We start from the raw sequence: 17,755 nt of genomic DNA, 5'->3' as shown, positions 1-17,755 counted from the left end.
GGCCAAACATTAAATTGCTAAGAAAATATATGCATCTTTTGCTACACTCACCCCCGGCAACTGGCGCAGAGCCCCAGCAGCACAGAGAGAAGCAGAAAGCCGGTGACGATGCTGAGGGTGACGACCAACACCAGCTGCTCACTCTGCGGCCAGGACGCGGCGCCGGTGGCAGCTGCCGTCCCCGACCCAACAACTCCCGCCTCCGACAGCCACCGCACTCCACTCAGCAATGGAGCCATGACACATCACACTGTGTGGGCAGAGGACATCGGACAGGTACCAGCTGGGAAAACACAAGCAAATGCAAACACGGGTTCAGCTGGAGTCTGATTCAAAAATCATCCCAAAAAAAATGAAACTCTGATGACTTGTTGCTTTTTCTGGATCGTGTCCCTTTTAACACCCCCCCCCCCCCATCAGTTCTATTAACATTTATAGCTAGCTCACAATTATTCATACGCCTGGTTAAATTATTTTCATTTAGCCAAGACCTTTTGCTTCTGATTGGAAATGAGACAAGCATCTCCCAAATGATAAAATAATGTAAAAGGATTTCCAATTTTGAAAAAAAAATGCCTGTTTTTATTTACAGATTTGATTATAAAAATGGCATGTCATAATTTATATCTTTCTTAATTGCGGTCAGATCAACTCAAATTCAATACTGAGGTTAAAAGGGAGAGTGTTGGCCTAGTGGTTAGAGCAGTGAGCTTGCGCTCTGAGAAGTTGCAGCCCACAGTTGCAGCCCACTGCTCCCCAAGGGGATGGGTTAAGATGCGATTTCTCCATTGTGAGATCAATAAAGTTCAATTATTATTATTATTATTATTATTATTATTATTATTATTATTATTATTATTAAAAAGACCTCCTTGGCATCACCCGGATCTAAATATTCTCTCTCTGATTCCATGCAGGACTCCGGCTGGGCTGGTCCAACAATTAATATAACTTATAGTCATAAGAAACATCTTGGTAAATTTAAAAGATTACTTTGACTCTAAACGTGTAAGGGATATTAGAAATTTCGGGCGTAATGGAATTTAATTTCGTGGAAAAACAATTAAACTGAAAATCTTTTTTTTTCTTCTTTTCTATTTTACAAGGAATGTAAGACGCTTATTACCTGATCTACATATTTCTATTATAATACTACCAAAACCTCTGGTTTAAAGGGACGCAAACTGTTCTAATTAATGCTTTATAGCAGCAACTTTCACTGTCTGCTCTATGTGCAACAGCCACACTGCCCACTGAACTCGGGACAGCTCGGTTAGGTCTGACTCTTCTTCCATTCTTGTTGTTTTTGGGAACCTGGATAAGCTGACTTCAGAGGACAAAACTTTGCAGCTATCTTAATGTTGACCAAAATAAACGTATGGACTTTTCTAAATGCTACTGTGACTTGACCTGCAGCCATGCACTTTGGTCAGATGAGACAGCAATCAGGCTTCTTACACTTCCCCATGCATATTTACCCTGTTTTGCAAGAAAGGATCTGTATACTCCAGTAGTTGTCTTCTTAGCAAATAGATCAATAATTGTGCTTTACCTTGGTTTTGTGCAAAAACTATATATCTAAATGTTTTTAATTCTTTCCCCCAGCCACCAAACCAATATACTCAAATTAAAGGGTTTGTGATTTAAAATAATCAGTGTTAAATTATCCTACTGCAAGAAAGAAACTATTCATCTGAAGTGTTTTTTACACATCTTTAGCACGGGTACCAATAAGTATAAAGGGTGCGGCTTCCAGCGGTTCTGTTATAAAAGCTGAATGAAACACAGCTGTTAAAGTTTGACCAAAATATCAAATATTTAAAAGTATCATTAACCCAAAACCCTGCCACCTTGACCCAAACATTTTTGCATCCCTAACCAGTCCTCTCTAGTTCTTCCTGGTAATAACTAAACTATTAAAAACAAAGCTAAACCAACATTAGTGCTTTTCCTGTCTTAGTTTCTGAGACTGGCTGCCCAAAGCTCAAAATCATCAAATAATAGCTGCAGATATTATGTGTTTTAAATCAAAGTCTCTGCAACTTCCCAAAAGTGTAAAAAATGTGCACTAAGGAAATAAAACAAACACTGCAATGGACTGCAATTGTTACGGGGCATTTTTAGCTATAAAGTTAATACAAATTTTAATATCACATTTCAATATAAAAGATTTTGGAAAAGAGTTTGGCTGCTTAGACATATATTTCATTAAGACCTGTTTCCACCTTTCCACCCTGAGGACTCCCCAGCTAACGCTAATGTTAATCAGCTTTAATCCTGTTGATTAACATTAATCAACTCAAACTGCATGCTATGTCCAGATATGACCAGCAGGTGGCACGGCAGAACAGAGTGTGGCTGCAGTGCAGTCTGCTGCAGTGCCCCCCCCCCTCCCTCCCCTCCATAGACATAACAGACCCTCCACAGCCAGCATGCGGGCTCTGCGCACAGCATCAGAAAGCACCTCACGTCTCCGTCTAACAGCTAAAGTTAGGCTTCACCGAACTGATGGAACCCCCTGATTTTATCACAGGTGATTCATGGGCGGTGTGGGGAAGGAGGGGGGGGGGCACGAGGAGGGAGGTGGAGGAGGGGAGGGAGAACGTGTGAGCTTCTAGAAATGTCAAACAAATAAATGTGGAGAGGGGCGGTGTGTAGCCCAGAGAGAGTGTGCTTTGTGTGTTTGCAAGGACGCGGGGATATAAAGGAGGCCAATGAGCAAGGAGCACACAAAGTCAGGAGTGTTTGGATTTTGCATATTTGCCCACTTCTTGTGTATGTCTTCCATTCAATCAGCCAAGGGGACAACCAGACCATAGATGCTGCATTGGAATACTGTGGAACTGAAGCTCTTACTTCCTGCTTTATTTTTTTGCATGAGCCAAACTCCAGCCAGGAGTGTGCAGAAGGCACGCAAGTTGTTCCAGCGCTGAACAAACTTCTTTGTCTCTCCCCCCTGTGCATCCTATGCTAATGTGTCCCGGCGGCAGCGTAGGAGCCGTGGACTCGTGCTCTGGCAGGCAGAGAAGTGTTGTGTTTGAGTACAAAGCAAATTAAAACTTAAAAAAAAGGAGGTGGAGGGGGGGGGGGGGTTCTGTTTTGGGCACACCGGTGGAGTTTTCCTGCCGCTTTCTGTGCGAGTGCCTGTTGAGGAGGGGAAAACAGCCTTACCTCGACGCCGTGGACGATTAGTCAGGGGTGGCCTCGCCTGGAAGAGAGAAGATAAAAATGAGAGGAAGGCAGGGGAAGGTTATTACCTCAGGGAGCGGGGATTGGCTTTTTTCGGGGAGTGAGTATCAGTGGCTGCAGACAGGAAGCCGTGTAAGTCGGGTGGTAATGAGGGAATCTGGTGTGCAAATTCACAACAGGCTGTGTGAAAGCTCTGATACGCACATACAGGAGCATCTCAGTGAATTAGAATCTCTGAAAAAGTGCCTTCATTTCAGCGGTTCCACTTATAAAAAGGGAAATTCCCACTAGGATTCGTTGCGCACAGAATTATTTCTTTCCTGTGATTTGTGATGATTATGGATTACAACTAATGTAAATTCAAAACAGACTTTTCTCAGAAAACTACACTACTGCATAAGACGATTCAAAAAAAAGACAGTTTAATACAGAGACATTACTGTCACGCTATGACCTACACGACCACGGCAGTTGTGCAGTAGACAATGAAAGACACGCTCCATAGCAAAAATAGGGCTATCGCCTAAAAACGGCTAATCACAGAGCTCTGCGTCTAAGGATGTTTGTGGAAAGTCATGTGGAAGAAAAAAATGCTTCAGAAAAAGGCGCACTGAGCAGAAGGAGCAGCTTTCAGATCGCTGTTCTGCAATAACATCACAACCAATAATCCCCTGTTTGTTTTCCCCTTGATCACGGGGCGCACAAACTTTTATAACCTGCGGCTGGGATCAAAGAGCCGAAGGGGGCGTGGCTTACAACTCCCAGAAACTCAGCCCAGCAACGTGCGAAAGGTGTGCGTGACGGAAAACCCTCCCTACACGGGTAGGCTCTGTGTCGCACACTGCAAAAACGGATCTTTTTTGTGTTTAAGTTTAAGTTAAATAAGATGATCTGCCAATGCAATGATTGTTTTGACCCCTAAAATAAGATAATTAGATATTCTGCACTTGATGATGATGATGAGTTGTTTCTATTTTAAGCGCAAAAATCTTATTCTATCGGCAGATAATCTTATTTACCTGCTCAAATCAAGGACAAATACAAAAATTTTAAGAAAAGTTTACTTATTTTTAGTTACGCTTTTGTAGTTTAGCCTCAGGATCAGCATGTGGCAGGACGAGGCTGGAAGTGAACCCACAACTCTTCATTTGCAAGACTTGCTGAACCGCATTTCCCTCAACTTTTAGACATACTTTAGGCAGCAGGCATTTCTATATCACAAATCCTTGTTTTTTTTGTTTTTTTGGTCTTATGTGATATTCAAAGTTTCCCTTTTTAAAGCGAATAACTGAAAATAATTTAGTTCCGTTTACTTATTTTAATAATATACAGATTGACTGAAAAGCAGTCGCCATGTAAACAAGAGTACAAGATGACACAAGGGGAACAACTATATTGATCAGTCAGGAAACGGAGACGATAATAGCTAGGTGACATCACTGCTCAACAGTATCGTGTAACACGTTATAACTAACATGCACACTCTCTTGTTGGCTCCCTGCTGCGGCGTAGCTAAAATAATAAAACTAGCAGGGCTCAGTGATTTTTCTCACCGTATAATAAGGTTTGGCTCATAATAAAACACTAGAGGAATACACGAGGCTGACATGTTGTCAGGTCCTCTATGACTTGTGTCTGAAAATAATAAAAATAATAAAATCCACCCTAGAGAGCTTCTGGTAGGCTCCTGTCCAGGTGTCACTATCCGGCAACTGTGCGCCGGCTCGCCTGCGTCTCGCCTGGCGCTCAAACCAGAATAATCACCGGCTGCTCATGGTACGGCGTCACCATGGCAACATCGCCTTCTAACCCATCAGCACTGTTTGTGGCACCACAGAGGAGTGTGTGGGGGAAAAAAAAAAAAAAAAACAACGCAGAGAGACATTTTAAAAGCAACTTGTGGACCATTAGGCCGCAGGTGGCGTTTACTACTGGACCGACAAAGAACCTCTGAGCTAAACAACCCGTTTAGATGCCAGCAGTGGCGAGGACAAATGGACCGGAAAGGGGATTCAGGTCCTCTTAAAACAGGCGATTAAAGCCGCACAATCAGAGACGATGACTCTGTGACGTTAAACTATTTGAGAAGTAGCACATCAATAAGTACATCTGTATTTGTGAGCTACGCCTGGTATTTTCTGGGTGTCTCAAGCGGAGGATATACGGTGCCATGTTTCAACAGTCACTATGATTGGTCTGTAGTTGTGTTGCTGTGCAGCGTAACCAGTTAGACGCTAGGATCTGTTTTATGAGCCGCTGCAGCAGTTCTTGACTGATTGCAGCACAGAATTTCTTAAAATAAATAAATAAACAAACCTTGCATTAACCGTGCGATTTCGAGGCTGAATAAAATAATTGAGAAATGTACTATTAATACATCATTTTAAAACATTTAAATGTGTCGTCTACTCAATACGTAAACGGTGCTATACATTTACTACTTTTGTTTAATTAGTGCATCGATTAAAATTGATCATTTATGTCTTGGACTGACGGCCTTGGGCAACGCAAAAGAGACAACATGACTGGAGAAGTCAAACAGAAAGGAAAACTCAACTTTAAAAAAAAAAAGAAAGAAAGAAAAAAACTATATGAAATAAACCAAAATTATGTAAATACACCAAGGCCTGGAAATCTGAGCCCGGCAGTGAAAGACCGGCGCGCTGAGGTGGGTTTGATGGTTATGTTTTGGGTAACACCTTTCTCATCATCGGCGCTCTGCTCCGACAAACACAATTCATTCATGACTTAAAGTTACTTTCGTTTTATGTGCTGATGCTCTTACTGTAACATATTTCATCATTTCTACTAACAGCACATCAACTTAGCCAAATCTCACCTGTTGTTTCACATCTTCACATGTATATAAATAAAATGAAGATGACAAAACAAATAGCTGTCTGTTAAAATAGAACAACCGTTCCAAACTTATTGTGTTCATTATTTATTACAAATATTCTTCCCCATCAATCTTACTTTTCCCATCATGCAGTGTGATTACTGACACCAGAAACACAAAATAAACGTCTGACTAAACAGGCCGAAAATGCTAATTAGAATGCACAGATATTGGAATGGACAAGAACTTCCTCAAAGAATACAGCACAGGTGAATCTCTGAGGATTTTGAATGTAAACCAGAACAAATCATAACAGCAGGTGGAATCCTGGAACACAGCTTGGCGTTCTCCAGACATCAACGGAAAAATCCTAAGACCGTCACCGACTCTACAGATGGAACACGGCTCTGTCTTTTTGTCGTTGGTTACCATATCGCCGACTAGATCAAACGTACGCAAAGCTCTTCTCGAGTCGACAATTTGCAGTTCAAGAACGGTTTTAACGATCGCGATTTGAGGAAAAATGTCTCATCAGAGGCAGAGACACGACAATGGCATGGTGAGACCTCAGGGTAGATGGGGAAATCAACAAAACCAGCAAGCCAGGTTTCATCCTCCTCCCGTCCATTTCTTACACGGAGAAATCCAAAGGCTGCACTCGCTTTTGGATGTGGCGAGAGACAGGTGGAGCGCAGAGAACCAAAAGGTGGCGTGTTTGGAGGCAGAGCTGGAAGAGACAAAACTCCAGCTGCAAAAGCAGAAGCGTCTCAAAGAGATGCACATCAACATGGGCAAAGAGACGAAGAGAGAACTCATGAGAGTGGAGAAGTTCAGGGATTCGGCGACACTTGACCCTGCCGCCATCTCTTCCATCGTGTACGACGATATGAAATACAAGCAGAAGAAGTTGCTGCAAAACGACTTTGTGGAATTAAAGACGGCCTACATCCGCGACCAGGAAGCATTTAAGGCACAAATCCAGGCGGAGAAAGAGAAAAGCAATGCCCTCCAAGAAGAACTAGGCGAAATCAAGACTTCCTACGAGGAGCTTCGCTCTAAATGTGAGGCTGGTGTTGCTGTGGTGGAGCAGCAGGATCAACAGCTCCTTGAGAAGCTGAGAGCTGAGAAGGACGGTCTCTATCGGAAAATGTCACTGGAGATCGAACGGCTGCAAGAGAGGGAGAAACAGACGCAGAGCCAACTAGACCAGGCTGAAGTTTCATACCAAGAACTGAAAAGTAAGTGTGAAAAAGTTGCTTCTGCATTAAAACAGCTTGTTGAAAAATATCAGCAGGAGATAAATCATGAGAAAATTTCTAATTCAGGCAGAGCAATGCAGGACCTGGAGCTTATTAATGACCTGAGAGCTGAGAAGGACGATCTCTATCAGAAAATGTCACTGGAGATCGCACTGCTGCAAGAGAGGGAGAAACAGACGCAGAGCCAACTAGACCAGGCTGAAGTTTCTTACCAAGAACTGAAAAGTAAGTATGAAAAATAGACTTCTACATTAAAACAGAGAGCAAAAACATGTCAGCGGGAGATAAATCAGGAGAAATTTTGTGATTCAGACAGAGCAAACCAGGATCTACAGCTTATCAACGTCCTGAGAGCTGAGAAGGACCATCTCTATCGGACAATCTTATTGGAGATCACACAGCTGGTAGAGGAGGGGAAACAGACGCAGAGCCAACTAGATCAGGCTGAAGTTTATTACCAAGAACTGAACTCTAAGTATGAAAAAGAGGTTTCTGCATTAAATCAGCAAGCCGAAACATATCAGAAGGAGGTAGATCACGAGAAAAAAGCTAATTTGGAGAGAGCAATGAAGGACCTTATGCTTCTCGACAATATGAGAGCTGAGAAGGACCGTCTCCAAGAAAACATGTCAAAAGAGATCACATGCCTGCAAGAGAAGGAGAGATGTTTGCAGAGCAAGATGGACGAGATTAACGTTTTATACCAGGAACTAAATTCAAGGTATGAAACTGAGGTTTCTGCCCTGAAACAGCAAGCAGAAGCCTTCAAGCTGGAGATTAAAAGTGAGAAGAAAGCTCATTTGGAGACAGAAAATAAGAACACGGAGCTCATCAAGAACCTTAGAGCTGAGAAGGATGATCTCCAGCAGAAATTCACTACAGAGCCGCAGAAAATGAAAGCTGAAGTCAGAAAGCAAACCGGAGTCAACACTCAGCTCTGTGGGGAGCTTAAAGACGAAAAAGATCTCACTAACTCGCAAAGGAAAATCGTTGGGTGTGAAGAACCGAGCCTGCAGAACGAATCCATCCCTGAAATAAATCTTCCTGAGCCTGCAAGCATGGATCCTGAGGAGGTCTCAGAAGAAACCTTATCAGAGATCAGTGAACCTGCAGAGATCAGTGAATGTACCGAAGTAACTCCCATGGACAATAAGACTTTAGAGGAACTGCCCAAGATAATTCACCTTGATCCTGAAAACATGGAGGATGCAGGCAAAGGGACAAAATCAAACCCTTTGATTCTGGAAAACACTCCGGCACACTCTGGCTGTGAGGAAACCAAAAACATGGAAGAAGAACAGGAACACATCTAGTGCACCAAACTAGGAAAAGGTTATCTTCCTAAGAAAAAAATAAAAATAAAAAATTCAAGTCACATTTTTTCATATTGTGCTTGTTTCTAAAAGCAAAAAAAGGCAATTTTTTTTTAAAAATAATAATAATAATAAAAAAATTAAGCAAAAACCCCTCAAGGGGAAATTTTAAAAATCCATTCAAATAGGCGGCACCTCGTGCCTGGAACCGCTTGCAAACTGACCTGAAAAGTCAGCATGTAAACACTAAAAAGGCTTTACTTTTTTATAGCAAAAAAAAAAAAAAAAAAAAAAAACAAACACTAAAATCGCCTGCATGTGTGTATGGATGTGTGTGGAGCGTCTCCTGCAGTAGTGTAGCGGTGCTTGCAGGAAGTGCATGCTGCTTCCTGCTTGCAGCTCTGCATTCAGCTGCTGCAGCTGGCTAACCCCTCTCTGTGGGGTGAAAAGAGGAGGCCAGTGTGCTAGTCTCCTGCTGCCAGTACATAGCCTCTCCATCGCCTAGACCCCTGCAGTGCCTCCTGGTGGCCACACACTGTAACTGGGTACCTTCCAGTCTCAGGCCTGTAGGGGTGTTGGAGCTACAGTGGACCCTAGAGATGCGGTGCAATCCTGGTGTTGCACCCGTCAGCCACTGTCCCAGCTATGGGCAAATAGCTTCACTCCTTTAGTCCTTGTCTTGTTAGGCCTCAGTAGTCCAGATAAGGCAAAGGCTATGAGAGTACACCTCAGCAGATGAGGAATGTACTGGTGGTGGGCCTCAACCGAGAAGGGAGCCAGCAGCCTCACGCAGCCATGATGGCAGACTGGTCGTGTTGGGTCTCCCCCATACCGTCGGTCTTCTTCACCATAGCTGATAAATGTCACTAACTCCACCGTTCAGATCCCCTGGGGTGGCGTTTTCTCTCTAAAGACACGATGCGCTGACAGTGAGGTCCAGAACCAGAAAAATCAAATGTATCAGGTGTCTTTAGGGGACACAGATGCCACCTTTAGCGCATCCTGGGCATCGCTTGGTGTGACTGTGCACCTCGCACTGAGAAACTCACTAAATGAAACTGGAACAGCATTGAGGCTACAGGCTACAAGCCTGAAGGGGGACGTCCGGGACCCCTGGATGAATGATCGCTACTGACCGAAACAGCAGCTGGCCAGGTCAGCTCAGGAGCTACAAGAGGAGGACGAATGATGAATGATTTAACTGTCCTTTTAAAGGGCGAAATTAAAACAGCTTTTTTCAGAGTCACCCGCAACCCTCTAAAGAGCATTCCTTACTTCAACATAATCATTTTTCTATCTTCCATTTTGATTGAAAACACCTTTGTCTCCGCTGCACTCCATCAGTCACAACAACAACGTAAGGTTTATTCGGAAATGCAGTATTAAACATAGTTTTACCCCTGTTTTCCAATGCTGTCAAAATAAATAGAGAATGGCAGCGGCTGCCAAAAATATGAATTGTATTTACTTTAGTTTTAAATAAAAGTGTTGAAATTAGCATGTTATGCGTGTTTAATGTACCTTGAAAGGCCAGATGTGTAAAATAGCCAGATTAAATGGTAGATAAAACAAATATTACACCAAGCTAACATGAGGTTGCTAATCAGTATCTTTTCATAGAACATTTTTTAATCAATCCATATCAGAATTTAACCTATTGCTGGAGGAACCTTTGTCATGGTGGTTATTAATTGGCAATATCTGAACCTCTTCAGCAGTTTAAAACTGCAAACTACAAATTACACTGTAGATCTTTTATAGTAATGTGTATCAAACTCAAATTTAGACTAGACCAAAAATAGAAATACAATAGTGCCTTGACTTAAGAGTTTATTTCATTCTGTGATGGAGCTCCTAAGTCATTTTACTCGCATGTCAAATCAAATTTCTCCACTGAAATATATTGAATCATCATTCAAAATATAAAAAACACTGAATAAATGTACTCATACATAACGAATACTGTACTGTATGAAAACACTATTGAGTAGAATTGGGTAAAATAAAATGGTTTCATGTACATTCTAATGTACAGAATTTACCTCCGAGATCAGGCGGCATGAAGATGCTAACGGAGGTGGAGGAGAAAGGCTGAACTGGATAACTGAATCTTAGTTGTGGATTCTTGTCTTTTCTGACACACTTGCCTCACTTTCATCTGCAGGGTTTTTCAATTAAAACCTGTCCAATTTTTTTCATCATCCTCCCGTTCAGAATGTCTCTAAAACGAGTTCGACAATCGTCGTTAAATAGTGCCTTCGCACACTGAGATGCAACGGGAAAAAGTTTCTCCCACATTTCCAGTGTTTCCTTTTTCTCTCATAAAGATAGCCACCTCTTATTTCCTCTGTGTGCTGCTGCATCTGTAGCTGTTTTGTTGTGACGCTCTCTTTGGTGCCCACTAGTGGTGGGACCTCTGAAGTTGCCTCATAAGGAGAATTTTAGCTTTAAAGTCAAAGTATAAAAACAGCGGAGACATACTGTATGTCAGTAAACTCGTAAGTTGGGACACTTGTAATTCAATTTACCGCTGTAGATGGTCCATTTCATGCGGTTTGGCATAAATGTATAGTAGTAAGTCAGAACACTGTAAGAAAGGCCACCATGCCACATCATATACAAAAACTGAAATACAAAAAAGATATTAGTTTGACGGACATAAAATAAATACATAGCTCAGTGGTTTCTAAAGTGCGACCGGAGACCGTCTGCGACCTTTGGAATGATTTATTTATTAAAGGTTGCAGCAAATGTTTCTGAAGAAAGTGACCCCATTTTCTGCTCTTGTTGCAGAGCACATGCTAAAACAAAAAACAAAAAAAAGTGTCCCCCCAAAATTAGGAAATTCTATGCATTTCTTTAATATAAAAAACAGATCCATTTTCTAAGGGAAAAGAAACCTGACTACTTTTTAGACTATAAAATTATTTTTGCATTTTCAATCTGGTAATAAAAAAAATATAATTTCTGTGAGTACTTCCAACTTTATGAATTTGGCTCACATGGCAAAAACATTCAACATCACTGCTTACCTCCAGCAATATAATTTCCAACAAGATATCAGCTGCAAACTTAACACACAGTCAATGATTAACTAAAGGCCATGGCCAGATTTCTTTTTCTGTTTCTTTAAGATATTGATCGTCTAGTAAAATAAATATCAATACATCACAAGATCAGTTAAATTACTTCATAGTATATCAGCCCAAAATAAATACCTGCAGAAATCCAGGAAAACCATTGGTTAACACGACTTTAAAAGATTACAAAAAAGTCATTTACAGAACGGTACACCTGTATATTTATTACTGAGCCATTTCATTGGCTAAGATGAATTAATAGTTAGCAAATCTATGTATTCTATTTCATTTTTGCTTGTTAATTAAATTCGATTGCCCTTTTTGAAACCAACAGGCTATAATATGAGCATCAGAAACAGCATGGATGCACAATAGCACTGAATATATTGTGTCCTGGCCAGAGGGCAATGTGGATGGTGGGGGGTGAGAATAATGGGGGGAGGGGAGGCGAGGAATTGGGGAGTGTAGCCGCGAAAGAGGGAGCGACGAAGATGATGGGAATAAAGAAGGGGAATGAAGAAGATGCAGGGGGGAAAAAAAAGACCAAGATTACCACGGATGTACAAATGAAGAGAAGGCAAAAAATAAAAAGCAGAAATGACAACATAGAGAAATATAAAAAACACCCAGGAAAGCAGAACAAACACTGAGGCTGATACAGTAGCCATAGTGACACACACACACACACACCCATCCCCAGGGAGGTTCGATGATTTACTGCTCCACACATTCTGGAGCCCAAAAGCCACCCTGCCCTGACAGAGACACTGTAATCATCTGGAGAAAAAAAACAAACAACCAAAAAAAAGACACAGCAAAATCTTGTGAATCAGGCACATAATTTGTCTCTTTTTTCCCCCTATTAAAACACAAGCATCTTGAGCACGGACCCCAACTGTCCGGTGTGAAGCCAGAAGCATCATCACGCGTGTAATCTAGTTCACTCTGATTCACTAAATCATGCCCCCCCCCTCCCCACCCTGTGTATGAGAGTGAGTGCTACAGAGAGGAAGGTGGAAAACAGGTGCTTCTCATCAAGGGACATATCAGTGTTGCTGTGGTAACGCCGGCCAGCCTAACGGTTATTGGTTTAGCATGAGGAATTGATCCATCCTCCCGTAAATGGGAATATTGAAACTGCATAATTTAAAAAGGCTCCCCGTCGTTTTCTGCAGCTCTCGTGTTACAAATACAATATCTGCTGTATTGATGCTAAATCTTATGGCCCTGTTGCGTCGACAACGTGCAGCAGCGGCCCCTAATAGCAGCAACGTTCGTATTGATTGGCGTTTTGCAGTAAGAATATTAAACGGAATACCAGGGTACGCCAAAATACTTTAAAATGCTGTTGTAAAGTTCACACTAGTGCCCAGATAAGATGAAGGTTTGTGCATGAAGAATTCACTCACTTCAATCACTGTAATATCTGAACTGTTTAGAGGCGGTGGGATGCACCACGGGAGAAGAAGCAGAAGCAGAGCTGACTGATTGTTATAGAGAGCCTGTGATCGATGAAGAGGATAAAGATCTAACACCAGATTCCTTCTTTGTGAGCTAAAAGAATAACTCTGGATTACATTTTGATCAAACATGATGAGGATGATATCTTAATTAGCTCATTTCTAATAAAAAATAACACATGAGAAGTGACACATTGATTCAATAATTTAGCTTTAACAAACTTTTTCAGTTCCAGAAATCACCTGTTTACTGTTCCAGTCACAAACGTGCATACATTCATCATAGGCATGACTCAGGGATGGGCAATATACAATCATATTCAATAAATTAGAAATGCATTTGTAAGAGGCTTGTTTGTCTGATTAAAAGAAACCTTTAAAAACCAACAACTTTAGGCTGGTATTAAACATACTTTTGAATGAGAGCCCCCATTTCTGCATGAAAAAATTTCCCTTTTTTTATTGGTCTGATGCAAAATTCTTTGTCTTAATTGCTGTTTTTCTATTAGCTAGACGTAGGAAAAAAATCAGGACTAACTAAAAAAAAAAGGCATTAAGACAAATCAGTGTTAATCAATACAACATGCTTTCCATAGTGAATTGAGTTACTGAAATACATTTTCAATAATGTTCTAATTTATTGAATAGGACTGTATATTTAGGTTTTTAGCACAACATGGTTATGTTTTTTATTTATTGACAACCAAAAGTAGTGGTAAGTGTTCAAAAATAAAAAAATAGAAATGTTACCTATAATAAAACAGGCTATTTAGCTATAACAATCATCTTCGGTAGCGTAACTAAGCTGCTAAACAGGACTCAAATATTGCATTAAATCATATTTTCCTACTTTTAGCACAATTTAGTGATGCTCTCACCGACCCAGCAGTGGAACAAGAGTTTAAACAGCAAAGATGATATCATCATTACTGACAGTGTTTGGAAACATTAAAAAGTTTAGCATCATCATCATTGGATGACTAAGACAGTTCAAGATAGTTCATGGTAATAATAAAATATCCTCACTGCTCATCCCCTGGCCTCCCTGCTGTTTTAACCATCTGATCCAAGCTGTTTTTCTCAGAGGGAAGGAAACTAGGCCAGGTTGTACGTTCAAGAACAACTCAGGAACCATCGAGGCTCAAGCCTGCTATGAACTGGAAGTAGCTGTCCACGCTGAAGCGGGTTGAATATCAATGTCAGCGGCGAGGCTGCCAAGCAAGACAGACGCCGCTACTATATAATCAGCACCTTCAGGCCTGATGGAGATTTTCAGCTGTCCACATGGACGAGCCAGATGGCTTCTGCAGAAAGCTTTTTATGATCAGAGCCAGATTAGAATTGGCCACAATGACCAATAATAATAAATGCCTGTGGAAATAATAAATAATGATAAATAGGTCTAATGTTTGGGGGAATCAAGCTTAGAAACTTCAGAAAACTGTATCAACTGTCGGGCATGGCAGTGGTAGCACCGCGCTGACAGGAGAGGGGGGGGGGTGTATGCATGTTGCTTAGATCAGAAAATAAAGTAATTTCTTGTTCCTAAACATAACTGAAACTGGATGATCTTTACTCCGCAATTTAAAAATAAATTAATATGAGATTTATGACCCCTGTGAGTGTATATTGATCAATTTAGTTAGTGACCCATTAGAAATATTGCCGTTCTACTGCATCTTTACAACTACTGAATTAAGAGTTTTTTGCAAAAAGACTAAATTGGTTAAAGGTTAATAATCAAAGAGCATCCTCTGAACTAAGAAATATTAATGTCCAGCTACCAGGCCACGGATCAACGGCGTGTCCATTTTCTTCGTGGCATGATGACGAAGCTCTGCTCGTCTTCATCCTGCTTTGACCTGTCCTGACCTCGCAGGGCTGCTACAGTCCACAGCGGCTCGCTGCATATGTGCAGCGATTGTGTAAACACTTGTGAGCGTCTGCTCAATCTGCCTCCAGTTAAAGCCCGACAGCCCCATGGGAAAGCGCCATTTCCTGCTTTCCTCTCTTTGCTTTTTTTTTTTTTTTTTTAAAGGACCCGTCTGACCCTGAAGTCCTGCGCGCATTTGTTCCAAAACACAACTAAACACGGGCTTCTATGTTTAAAGTGAATAAAGCTGTGATTTAAATGATGTGCTGCCTCCTGGATTGGTCATAATTTGCTTTAGCTGCGGGGTTGTAATGCCTCTTTTCTTAAAAGCTTTTATTACGTACATAAATCAAATTATACTGAAATATGATTCCCTTTTGTCCTTCTGGGAGGATTTTTTTCCCCCCCTCGCTCATACTTTCTACCAACGTTTTACCATTTTTACCTTTTAAACCTGTAAATAATTACTGTGATAAATTAAGCGCAGTGAGGCGTGTCTGAGGAACTAAGGCCATGCGAAGAATAATCCCTCTTTTAATCTAAAATTCAGTTCTGTTTTTGTCTTCCCGTGTTTAACCACCATAATAAACAGCTGCATTGGAATTGCTGCGATATATCCTATAACTTCACTGGTTTTTTTTTTTCACATGCTTTCTCGGCTTGAAAAAGCAGAAGTGCCCCGTCGGTGTTAAGAGCTTCGCCCTTTTTTTTTTAGCAAACTACTGCTGCTGTAAACGGCCTCCGAATATGAAAAACAGGAAGGGGGAAATTCAACTGATACAGTCCCTTGCAAAAGTCATATTTTTTTAAGTGTACAGCAGCAAACCTTAATGTAAAAGATTTGTGACGGACAAGCGTAGAATGTATTCATTCGTATTTGTATTCAGCCCTCTTACCATCTGACACGCCCAAATTAAATTCTGTGCAACCAACTGGTTTTAGAAATCGCCTAATTAGTGAAATCTGCGCAATTTTATCTCAATAAACAGACCTAAATGTAATTTAGAATGTGTAAAAAGACAGTAAAAAACTGATTCACAGACACTTTCTTCTCAACCGGACTGAGCTTGAGCCATTTTGTAAAGACTAATCTAAAAAAACAACAAAAAAAAAAACCAATTTAGCCTCTAGATGTGCAAAGCTGGTTGAGCCATAAACCCAAAAAACTTACAGCTGTGGTCAGAACAAAAGGTGGTTCTACAAAGCATCAACTCAGAGGTGTGAAGACAAATGCACACCACATTTTTACATTTTTTTTATTCTTATAAAGATAATTGTCCATTTTTCTCCAGTTTCACAACAATGCACCGCTTTTTGTTGGACTGTCACACAAAACCCCAATCAAACGCATGAAAAGTTACAGTTAGGATGTGATATAAACTGTGAAAAAAAACAAACTTCAAGGGTTCTGGCGAGAGACGGCGAACATTAGCAAAACCGAAACTTAATGAGGGGAGCCAGATTGAGTCTCCGACACGGCAACGCATTGTTTCATGCTCACAAACTGAACAGCGTTCCGCAATTAAACTGAGCAGCCAGGCGTAATATCAAAATATGGAAATGGAGGCGTGGAGCGTGTAAAAAGAAAACAACAAAAGACGTATATTATTGGGATTTCATGAACTGTCACTCACACTGTAAGCATATCCTCTCATGGGGAGACGGTGAGACGGTTTAACTTTGAGATTTCAGGACCGGCTCTAAATTGTCTAACAGCGAACGTGAGTGCTGTCTTGTTTTTAAGTGATCCTCGCCGTACAAGGCCGACCCCTCTCATCGGCTGCGAAGCGAAGCATCACCAGCACCGACATAAGCAGATGCACGTCCACGCGCGCGACCCCGACAAGGATACAGCCGATTTATTCAGCGCTGGGACTACTGCACGCATAAGATTTCTCCATTATTCTCACCTTGAGATGCAGATTAGCATTAGAGCGAACGAGCAGCAGATACGACCACCTCATTATTCATTGGCAGCGGCCATTAGGGGGCGAATAGCTGCAAAGATAAGGGGATTATCAGGGTGAATGGAATGGTGTTTGTGTGTGTGTGTGTGTCTGAGAAATCCGTGGCGGTAATTCATTGTAAAAGCTGTTAATGAGACGCAACAGATGCCTGCAGACGAACGGGCTCGTTCGAGCTCCAGCTGACGCACACGGAACAAACCCGCACACTGAAGCTGTCAAAAGCAACAAAAAAAAACCAATAAGAAATACACCAAAATGATTCTTTGAAGTGTTTCTGCCACACCCGGAGGCGCTGCTGCTCTGGAAATGGCCAAGCAGCGGGGTCATTTATCTCCCTCGCGTGACGCCAGCCTTTTGGACAAAGGGCACGAGGCAACAGGGGGAATTAAGAGAGGTGTGTGAGGATAAGAGCGACTGAAATGGAAATGGGGTCCACCGTTACAAGGCTCTAATCGCAGCAGGGCTACGCTTCATAGATGACCCGGGTGGGCCGAGCAATACGGGCCCCTTTGGAACCAATAAAACACCACTAAAGCGTAGAGTGGCTTTATTTGTGGCTTTATTCCATCGCCATTCCTTCTCCTGTCCTCACCTTTCTGCACTCCACCTCCACAGTTTTATCTCCCTCCACAGAAGAACGCTGTAGAGTTATCCAGTAAAGATATGGTAAAATATGGAAGCCTACAGGGCCTCAAAGGGCACATCTGCAATCAGCAGCTGCAGCAGTCGGGGGTCAGTCACACAGTGGGTAGGGGGGTGGGTTGCTGCAAGACAT

General features: G+C 41.7%; 2 protein-coding genes across 8 annotated transcripts in view; one reads left to right on the top strand and one right to left on the bottom strand.

Annotated features, from left to right (window-relative positions):
- The window catches only part of pag1 (phosphoprotein membrane anchor with glycosphingolipid microdomains 1), a 95,428-nt gene that overhangs the window by 39,985 nt on the left and 37,688 nt on the right, over positions 1-17,755 (bottom strand). For both annotated transcript variants that reach the window (XM_012868605.3, XM_012868604.3), the window contains exons 3-4: positions 3,172-3,208; positions 52-283 (exon numbers count right to left, since the gene is read on the bottom strand). In XM_012868605.3, coding sequence (XP_012724059.3) covers positions 52-239 — 188 coding nt within the window. In that variant the 5' untranslated portion in view covers positions 240-283; positions 3,172-3,208. The remainder of the gene's footprint in view (positions 1-51; positions 284-3,171; positions 3,209-17,755) is intronic.
- Positions 5,837-13,421, top strand: LOC105930382 (inner centromere protein-like). Of its 6 annotated transcripts, XM_036145216.1 has the most exons (4): positions 5,837-7,266; positions 7,354-7,512; positions 7,600-8,619; positions 13,120-13,415. In XM_036145216.1, exons 1-3 carry the CDS (start codon positions 6,552-6,554, stop codon positions 8,598-8,600), a joined length of 1,875 nt encoding a protein of 624 aa, XP_036001109.1. In that variant the 5' UTR covers positions 5,837-6,551; the 3' UTR covers positions 8,601-8,619; positions 13,120-13,415. The 6 variants fall into 6 exon arrangements, with proteins under 6 accessions (XP_036001109.1, XP_036001111.1, XP_036001110.1 ...); XM_036145218.1 differs by lacking the exon at positions 7,600-8,619 and having other exon boundaries at positions 13,120-13,421; XM_036145217.1 differs by lacking the exon at positions 13,120-13,415 and having other exon boundaries at positions 5,837-7,157; positions 7,404-7,512; positions 7,600-9,443.

The sequence above is a fragment of the Fundulus heteroclitus genome, chromosome 13, assembly GCF_011125445.2.
Source record: "Fundulus heteroclitus isolate FHET01 chromosome 13, MU-UCD_Fhet_4.1, whole genome shotgun sequence".
In the NCBI taxonomy this organism is placed as follows: domain Eukaryota; kingdom Metazoa; phylum Chordata; class Actinopteri; order Cyprinodontiformes; family Fundulidae; genus Fundulus; species Fundulus heteroclitus.
The sequence above is the reverse complement of the archived record's forward strand: the minus strand, read 5'-3'. Positions and strand labels throughout refer to the sequence as shown.